We start from the raw sequence: 9,314 nt of genomic DNA, 5'->3' as shown, positions 1-9,314 counted from the left end.
GATTCGAAATTCAAATGTAATATTTTTTTATAATTAAGTGTAACAGTATTTATGGCCAGACTAAGTATAGTATTATTAATATCAAATAATGATAAACTATTTTATTTCATACTAGCTGCGCCCCGCGGTTTTTCCCGCGGTTTCACCCGCGTAAGTCCGTATCCCGTAGGAATATCGGGATAAAAAGTTGCCTATATGTTATTCCATTTCGGTTCAGTAGTTTTTGCGTGAAAGAGCAACAAACACACACACACATCCTTACAAACTTTCGCATTTATAATATTTGTATTACTAGTATGATACCTATAGCAGTAATTGAATTTGTTATAAAAATAAAATAATGTATTCATGGCTACACACACAAATTAAGTATACTGTAAATACAATAAATACAAGCTACAGAAATTCCCGTGTAAATAAATTGTTTCTACAATATAATTTTAACTACTGACTTTTGATAATATCGGAGCATTTGACAATAAATTAAAATCGCATCAATATTATCATTAATTGATAAAAATCTTTCAATTGGCGGAATCCTTCCGCTTTTATTTCGTGCTGACAGCTACAATGACGTATAAATATAGTATTAAATTATCTGTGGCGATACTATATTTAGTAATCTGTGACACGCTCGATGTCTGTACGCTACTCTATGTCGTTTATAGTACCTATATATGAAGATGAAGAGTTTGTATGTTTGTTTGAACGTGCAAATCTCAGGATCTATTCCCGATTCAAAAACACTTTCACCGTCGGATACGTACATGATTATCGAGACCAACAATTTATAAGTAATGCTGAATTTACTTTCCATTGAGTGTCACATATATTTGTTGAATTTTGAAATATTTTATTAAATTAAATTCAATAAACTTTAACATGTATTTAAATATAAATAAAATTACGTACAAATTTAAACTACACTTCATCCATACGGCCATATGCACTGATCATACAATTAAATGAATTATAATAGTGGGGCTCTAAGATTAATCTAATAGACCATAAAATTGAGCCCCAACCAATAAAATTAGTACAACCTCATCGTATGCTCTCTCTTATTGTAAAAATGGCGAAGCGTAACTTAAATAACGCGTGGGTTCCGTAGAATGTTACATCTATAGTCTGTACCACAGATTAAATCTTTACTAATATTATACAGCTGAAGAGTTTGTTTGAACGTTCTGATCTCAGGTACTACTGGTTCGATTTGAAAAATTATTTCAGTGTAAAATAGCCCATTTAGTGAAGAAGGCTTTAGGCTATATAACATCGGATACTACACGGGTAAAACCGCGGGGCACAGCTAGTAATCTTATGCTAGGTGCTATACCTTCTAATATATAATATTATAAAGAGGCGTTTGTGACTTTGTGAAACTACTGGACCGATTGCAGAAATTCTTTCATTCTTTTCTTATGGTAGGTACGTGATCTCTGAGTGCTATAGGCGATAGTACGGGCGAAGCCGAGCGGATCGCTAGTTTATTCATAATATCTCTATTTAATACCATATTAATAAAATTCATTCCTTTCAAACAAATGACAAACGTACACTTATATTATTTTGCGTCTTTTCCCCATGAACCGCGGACCCCTAAAAACTGTGACCCCCTGAATAAATCGTTGGGGTGTATAATGGCCGACAATATAACTATTGTATTTACAGTTTGTTTGTTTATTGCAAGTGTGAAATTAAAATTAATTATTTGTTTTTCGCGCCTTTTTGAATTAGCACTTAAATACGAGGGTATTTATTATTGTGATCAATTGCTCAGAGATATTTAGAAACGAGCCCGTATTTAATTTATACTAGACGCCCGTCCCGACTCCGCCCGGATATCAAGATTCCTGTTTTATTCTAAGGGATACTTTTTATCCCGATTAAATGCTAATCGGGATAAAAAGTATCCTATCCAAGTCAGCTCGTACCCTGTCTGTATACGATATCATCAAAATCTGTTCAGTATTTCAGCGTGATTGACGGACAAACATCCAAACAAAGAAACTTTCACATTTATAATACTAGCTGCGCCCCGCGGTTTCACCCGCGAACAGTTTGTATCCCGTTAGAATATCGGTATAAAAAGTGCCTATGTGTTATTCCAGTTATCCAGCTATCTACTTACGAAATTTCATTGTAATCGGTTCAGTAGTTTTTGCGTGAAAGACTAACAAACATACACACATCCTCACAAACTTTCGCGTTTATAATATTAGTAAGATCATTATCTCATAATACTTCAGAGTTTTCTGCTCATACATTTCTATAATAAACCAACATTCATTTGATCTATATATCTGACTCATAAAAAAAACATCATTAAAAACGAGATTTTTTACCGTTAAAGTGGCCAAGCTATAAAGCTAATAAATCCCCGCCATACATCACCGGACCTCCACTGGAGCCAAAAATACACCCTTTTGGGACAACTACGGAATAGTGACGTGCGTGATATGTACAAATTACGATTTTTACGGTTTTTTTATTAATTGTTAGCGAGTTAAAGTTACTATGTTATTAAGGTTTTTTTATTGATTATATATAATAATAGTTTATTTATTGTTTGTATGTTGGTTATTTGCTGTGAAAAACTTCACTTTTCACTTTAAAAGGTAAGGGATATGGAAGGAAAGGAGGGGAATAAAAATATTTTAAATGTGAAATGTAATATTGATATGATTTTAAAAGAGGAAATACAGTTTCTTGCTGGCTTCGCTCTGTACAAACTGTGGTAAATTTTGTATTATGACTTTAAAACGAAGTCTTGATGAATGCATAAAGGTTTGAGTTTGATTTAAAAAAAGGAAAGGGATGAAAAGGGTGAGGAAAAGGATACAGGTCTCCGGTTCCTCCACTCATAGCACAAAACCCGGTAACACGTACGTGCTTCTATTTCATCCCGATCTTCTGTGGGGTGTGGTTCCTTCCCCGGTGCGAAGCATGCTCGACTACCACATTGAAAATTTAGGAAGTATACATCAACTAGCTGCGCCCCGCGGTTTCACCCGCGTAAGTTCGTATCCCGTAGAAATATCGGGGTAAAAAATTGCCTATATGTTAATCCAGTTGTCCAGCTGTCTACGTACCAAATTTCATTGCAATCGGTTCAGTAGTTATTGCGTGAAAACTTTCGCATTTATAATATTAGTAGGACTAGGACTAGGATAATTATACTACGTATGAATAGGAATAAGCAGAATTATTATAAAGTAGGTTCTTTCAGTTCATTAGATACACGCGGTCAATGAAATTTAATTAGTCGCATTTTATAAAATTTTGTACTGTATAGCCATCAATTGCATCTCTTTATTGTTATGTTTAAAAGAAATGTTTGTTATTCTAACCATATGTTCTTGCTTCGTGCAACTAGCCTTAGTATTATGTTATCTGTAGTGGAACTTTCAATGAAAAACAAAATCAATCGGAAAATTTTGTTTCCTTTAATTTAACTTACACCTAACATATTATATGAAACCATAAAAAGTATAACATCTAATGCATTCTCTCTCCTCAATAATAACCCAACAAAAAGCGATACATATATATCGTCATAGACAAAAAGTAAAATATAAAATACCGATAACCACCCCATCACTAGCCCCTGGATCTAATTTGTCAAGTGCCGCACAGAGGCTTTGTTTGTGCCAGCAAATTGGTGCCAGCTAATTGGCTTAACGCCCTCGTGCGTGGCCCCACTATGGACGGTAATAAAACTAGTTGCTACCCGTGGCTTCGTCTGCGCGACCAAAGGAATCGCATTGGAATAAGATTACAATGCGGTAAAAGCTTCCTAGTTTATAGCCCCGTAATGTATATATTAATAATAATAATAATATTTTAATAATAATAAAATCTTTATTTTGCCAAAACATATTATACTACTCTTTGTTCAATGCGGTAAATACCTGATTTATAGCACTACTAGCTGCGCCCCGCGGTTTCACCCGCGTAACTCCGTATCCCGTAGGAATATCGGGATAAAAAGTTACCTATATGTTATACCAGTTGTCCAGCTGTCTATGTACCAAATTTCATTGCAATCGGTTCAGTAGTTTTTGCGTGAAAGAGCAACAAACACACACACATCCTTACAAACTTTCGAATTTATAATATTAGTAGGATATCCCTACTAATATCCCTACTAATATTATAAATGCGAAAGTAACTCTGTCTGTCTGTCTGTCTGTTACGCTTTCACGCCTAAACCACTGAACCAATTTTGATGTAATTTGGTATGAAGGTGGAACTGAACTTGGGAAAGGACATAGGATGATTTTTATCGCGAAAAAAAGGGTAGAAGAGTTGAAATAGGGAGATGAAAGCGATATAACTGAATTTCACGCGGGCGAAGCCGCGGGCGGAAAGCTAGTAAGTAATAAGTAGGATCTAACCTAAAAATCACCTATACTAAAAGCGCCAATATTTGGCCTAGCTTTAGTTTAAGACACAATAAATCAAACGATTAAATCGCTCCGTTGCGACGTGAAAGAATGACATACAAACAGATATACTCCAATTCCCGGGTGTAAAATAGTCTTATAATTGCTTAATTTTTTATAATTTGTTAATCTTTAAATTGTTTAATTAAAAATAAAATATAAAAATCGCCTTGTTTAAAACTGGTCTAGTAGAGGTTTGGGTTAAAATACAGATGTGTCTATGCATATTTGAAAATACCAATGTGCACATTCAGATTTTACATTATGTCAGTTTTAGCGTTTAAAGCGTTTAACATTCTATTGTTTTAGGATCCTTTATAATATTATTCTTATACTAGCTGCGCCCTGCGGTTTCACCCGCGTAAGCTGTATCCCGTTTATCGGGATAACTACGTACCAAATTTCATTGCAATCGGTTTAGTAGCTTTTGCATGAAAGAGTAAAAAACATACATATTACATACACATACATCCATCCTCACTAACTTTCAACATTTATTTTTTTTAACATTTATAATAGTAGTAGGATAAGATAGGATTTCACTCAGTTAATTTACAACTTTCTCGTGGTGAAAGAATTTTTGAAAGTGGTTTTTGCGTGAAAACGTTACAAACATACAAAAATACAACGGTTTAATGTATAATATCAGTGTAGATGTATTCAAATATTCATTCTCTCATACAGATATGGCAAATCTATACTAATATTATAAAGCTGAAGATTTTTTTGAACGCAATAAACTCAGAAACTACTGGTCCGATTTGAAAAATTCTTTCAGTGTTAGATAGCCCATTTATTGAGGAAGGCTATAGGCTATATATATACTACGGGCGAAGCCGGGGCGGATCGCTAGTTTAATATATTTATCGACAATTACCCTCTATCAAAGGCGCCACACGCCCGTGGCAATGTAATGAAGTCTCCGCCCCGTGGATAATTTTTAAATCGAGTTTGCGAAAGACTAATTATTTCATTGGAAAGTTAATTTAACGATTTGTTTTTTACATAGAAACGTGCGTTAAAAAGCAGTGGTGGTTCAGTGGTGAGGACCTCGGACTTTAACGTCGATAAGTCGGGGTTCGAGACCAGCGAGCGTGCAGGATTTGATTTTTCGATTTATGCACATGCTCATGTGGATAACATCACCATTGTTCGAAATGGCGAATGAAAACTCCATGAGGAAACCGGCATGTCCGAGAATCAAAAAGTTTGACGACATGTGACATCTGCCAACCCGCACTTGGCCAGCGTGGTGGATTATGGCCTGAACCCTCATAGGAGGCCTGTGTCCCAGCAGTGGGAACATATATGGGCTGATGATGATGATGATGATGATGACTCGGTGTAAAATTGAAACATTTTAGTTGGATTCTACCAGTAAAGCGTGTTTTTTACATTTTTCATCGAATTTTGTAATTTATTCCTGACTTGCTTTCTTAAATATTATTTTTTATGCCAATTATAAACATTATTTATCCTATCCTATCTTATCATATCCTACTAATATTGTAAATGCGAAAGTTTGTGAGGATGGATGTATGTTTATTTGTATGTTTGTTACAATTTCACGCAAAAACTACCGAACCAATTGCAATGAAATTTGGTACTTAGACAGCTGGACAACTGGAGTAACATATAGGCAACTTTTTATCCCGATATTCCTACGGGTTACGGACTTACGCGGGTGAAACCGCAGAGCGCAGCTAGTTTCGTTTATAATTAAGGGGTGATGTTGCGACTACAAGTCATTCTATAAGCTTATTGACCTTTCCATACAAATATAAGACCGAAGAATGGTTTTTATCAAAAGATTAAACAAGTTAAACACATGACAATCATATGTTTGTCCCGTTCTCACGCGGGCGAGCGAGGGGGACAGACTGCTAGTTGAGCCAATTATTCAATTTGTAACAGATGGTAGAAATAGTTGACGATAATTTTTATTTGAGTTTTGCATCGGTTGATTTTCGTGCAGTGAGTGTGGATGGGGCTTTATTATATTTAATTTTCATGGAATTTTTATTTAATGGCTTTATTTGTAGACTAGCTGTTCGCCCCGGCTTCATCCGTGGTACTTATATAGGCTAAGTCACTCAGTGAAGTACTAGACTTCTAGTGTTGATATGTTTTGATGAATTGGTCCAGTGGTTTTTGCGTGAAAACATTACATACAACAGTTTTCTCTTTATAATATAAGTGTAGATGATATACTAAGATCGGAATGTATTGTAAAACTACGCCTTTTATAGGACATTTCTCAAATATCTATAGAAATAGCACGTCGAATAGGAATTTTTCAATGATCGATTATTTCGTACCTAAAAGCCGACATTGATCGATTGTTTATAACCTATTTATTATTATAAGATTGAAGTAAATGGATTTAGATAGCGAGATAAGTCTGGTATAAGTTTTCAATAATCATTTTTACACCAGTCTTGAATTATTGCATCATGATTTATCATACGATATTTTGACAGGCAGTAATGTTGCCAGTTACTATGAAGTCGTGTATTACATAGACTTAATGTTAATACAATGTACTTATTTGTTGGAATAGGATAAAAACGATCGTTAAAGTTACGACAAAGACTACCAACTAATATTATAAATGTGAATGTAAATTTATTTGTTTTTTACCATCACAGAAACTGCTTTATCGATTTTGATTAAACTTTGTCCTTCCCAATGTAAAGAGATGTACATTATACTCAAAAAAAATTAAAAGAAAACATGTATCGGAATATAACGACTGATCTTTAGTCTTCAACGCAAACGAAGCCGCTGTTAAAAGCTAGTATTTTTATATTCAATCACACTTACAAATGCTTCAAAATATATAATAAAAAGCGTCGCTTCCATACTTAACGATTCACAATAGTTAGGGTCGTTAAGTATGGTGAATTGGCGACATTATATTTATTTGAGGGGTGTTAATGCATTTTATTTATAATGTCTAATGTGAGCTAATCGCTCGGACGCACATGTTATTTGTGTAACAATTATCCTGTTTGGGGCAGCCCTGCGGATTATGATTACGTTTATAGGATTGGTACTAAACACAGTCTAGGCAAGTGCATTTGCAGCTCGAGTTTTAAAGTTGATGAACTGTTTTTAGGTGTTTTTGTATAAAACTATACTTGCTTGCGCGGGTTGGCTAACGTGTAAGCCAGATAGATCAAAAAAAGTTTGTTTTATGTTTAAACTAGAAACATAAACACAAACCATTACATAAAACTCAATACGAATTCGTAGCTCTTAAGGAGATGTTTTAATATCTATTTCTATAATCACATTTTGTACATTTTTTGAAAGAAAGAATAAGAAGAAAGAAAGATTTTTGTCGCCATTTCAAAGTATACTAGCTTCCTACATACATACATATATTTGTATAATCATGCCAACAACAATTCACAAATATTCATTCAATAATGGAACATGCTTCAGTGTTTACCGTGACAATAAACAAGCCACAGCTCTCTATGAAGGGTTGGACTGTGGAGGGTGCACATAATCTGTGCAAATGTGTCACCTGTCACTGTTGACATTGACATATTTAAACAGTTTTTTTTTCTTTTTCTCTTTTATTTTTTTTATGACATACGTGCGGATCTGGTGGACTGCATGGTGAACAAGGGACAAATGACGCATGCTAGGTGTTTTAGTATTTGATTTCGCATTAGTTTAACGCCTGCACTTCAACAAGATCTCTTTATACGTTGTCGCGCTAAGAGCGCTTCGTAATCACCTACTATAAATAAAACTTATTTTATACTAGCTGCGCCCTGCGGTTTCACCCGCGTAAGTCCGCATCCCATAGGAATATCGGGATAAAAAGTTACCTATATGTTATTTCAGTTGTCCAGCTGTCTACGTACCAAATTTTATTGCAATCGGTTCTGTAATTTTTGCGTGAAAGACTAACAAACACACACACATCCTTACAAACTTAAGAACTTACTAAGGATAGGATTTTTAGACAGCAAAACGTATAACCACAGATAACATATAAGTACGAGTAGCATAGCTTTGTCAACTAAAATTATCCTATACTAGCGGCCAACCGCGGCTTCTTCCGTGGTACGTTCTTTCTCTCCATTAGATATTTCCTTGTGCCTTAATAAAAATGTTTAAAAATTTGCCGAATTGGACAAGCTGGTCTCGAGTTTTAAGTTTGGTATGTCATTTGCTTCATTTTAATTTATATTTATAGATTATATTACGGTGTTTATTTTTTGATCTTTCTGTAGCTTTGGGCCTGCATTATTTTCAAATTTTATTTATAGATTACTGAGTAAGTAAGTTAACTTTTTATATGATATATGTAGGTATGCCTAAATTAAAACTTATTCTGTAAATTATTTAAAACAAGTTATTTCAAAACTCACCGCCCAACTCCGGTATTCTGTGATAGAACATTCCGGTCCTGGCCAGCCACTCCAACTGCATGTGATGCAGGACTCTATCCCCCGGGTGGTGGAAGGCGGAGGGCATTGGCCCGCTGGGGGGCATGGGGCCCATTTGGGGGTAGTTGAACAGAGCTGATTGCGCCGCAACGAGTGCAGGGTTTTGGGGTAAGAGACCCGGCTTTGGGACTATACCTGGGGACAAAACGATCATTTGTTATCTGTTGCATTATTGTTTTTCATAATTATTTGAATTTGAATTTGAATTTGAATTTACTCTACTAGAGTCTAAAGATATACCGTAGAACTCACCAGGTCTATAACTCTCGTACTCTTCGTTTCCACCCTCAACCCCTGGTGAAATCGGCGGACTGTACGACTCCGACCGGTTACCGTCTTCCGAACCGGGCGACACGCTCCTACTGCTGCCACTCTTGGGGCTCTCACTCACTCTCTCTCTCTC

At 35.3% G+C, this 9,314-nt stretch overlaps 1 protein-coding gene across 1 annotated transcript in view; it reads right to left on the bottom strand.

The window, feature by feature from the left end:
• Positions 1-9,314, bottom strand: part of LOC119836357 (homeobox protein Hox-B4) — a 25,325-nt gene that overhangs the window by 5,829 nt on the left and 10,182 nt on the right. The window contains exons 2-3 of the mRNA XM_038361661.1: positions 9,164-9,311; positions 8,834-9,046 (exon numbers count right to left, since the gene is read on the bottom strand). Of these exons, the coding sequence (XP_038217589.1) occupies positions 8,834-9,046; positions 9,164-9,311 (361 nt within the window). The remainder of the gene's footprint in view (positions 1-8,833; positions 9,047-9,163; positions 9,312-9,314) is intronic.

Source organism: Zerene cesonia, chromosome 24, assembly GCF_012273895.1.
Source record: "Zerene cesonia ecotype Mississippi chromosome 24, Zerene_cesonia_1.1, whole genome shotgun sequence".
Lineage (NCBI taxonomy): Eukaryota > Metazoa > Arthropoda > Insecta > Lepidoptera > Pieridae > Zerene > Zerene cesonia.
Note: the sequence above shows the minus strand (reverse complement) of the source record. Positions and strands in the feature narration are given on the sequence as shown.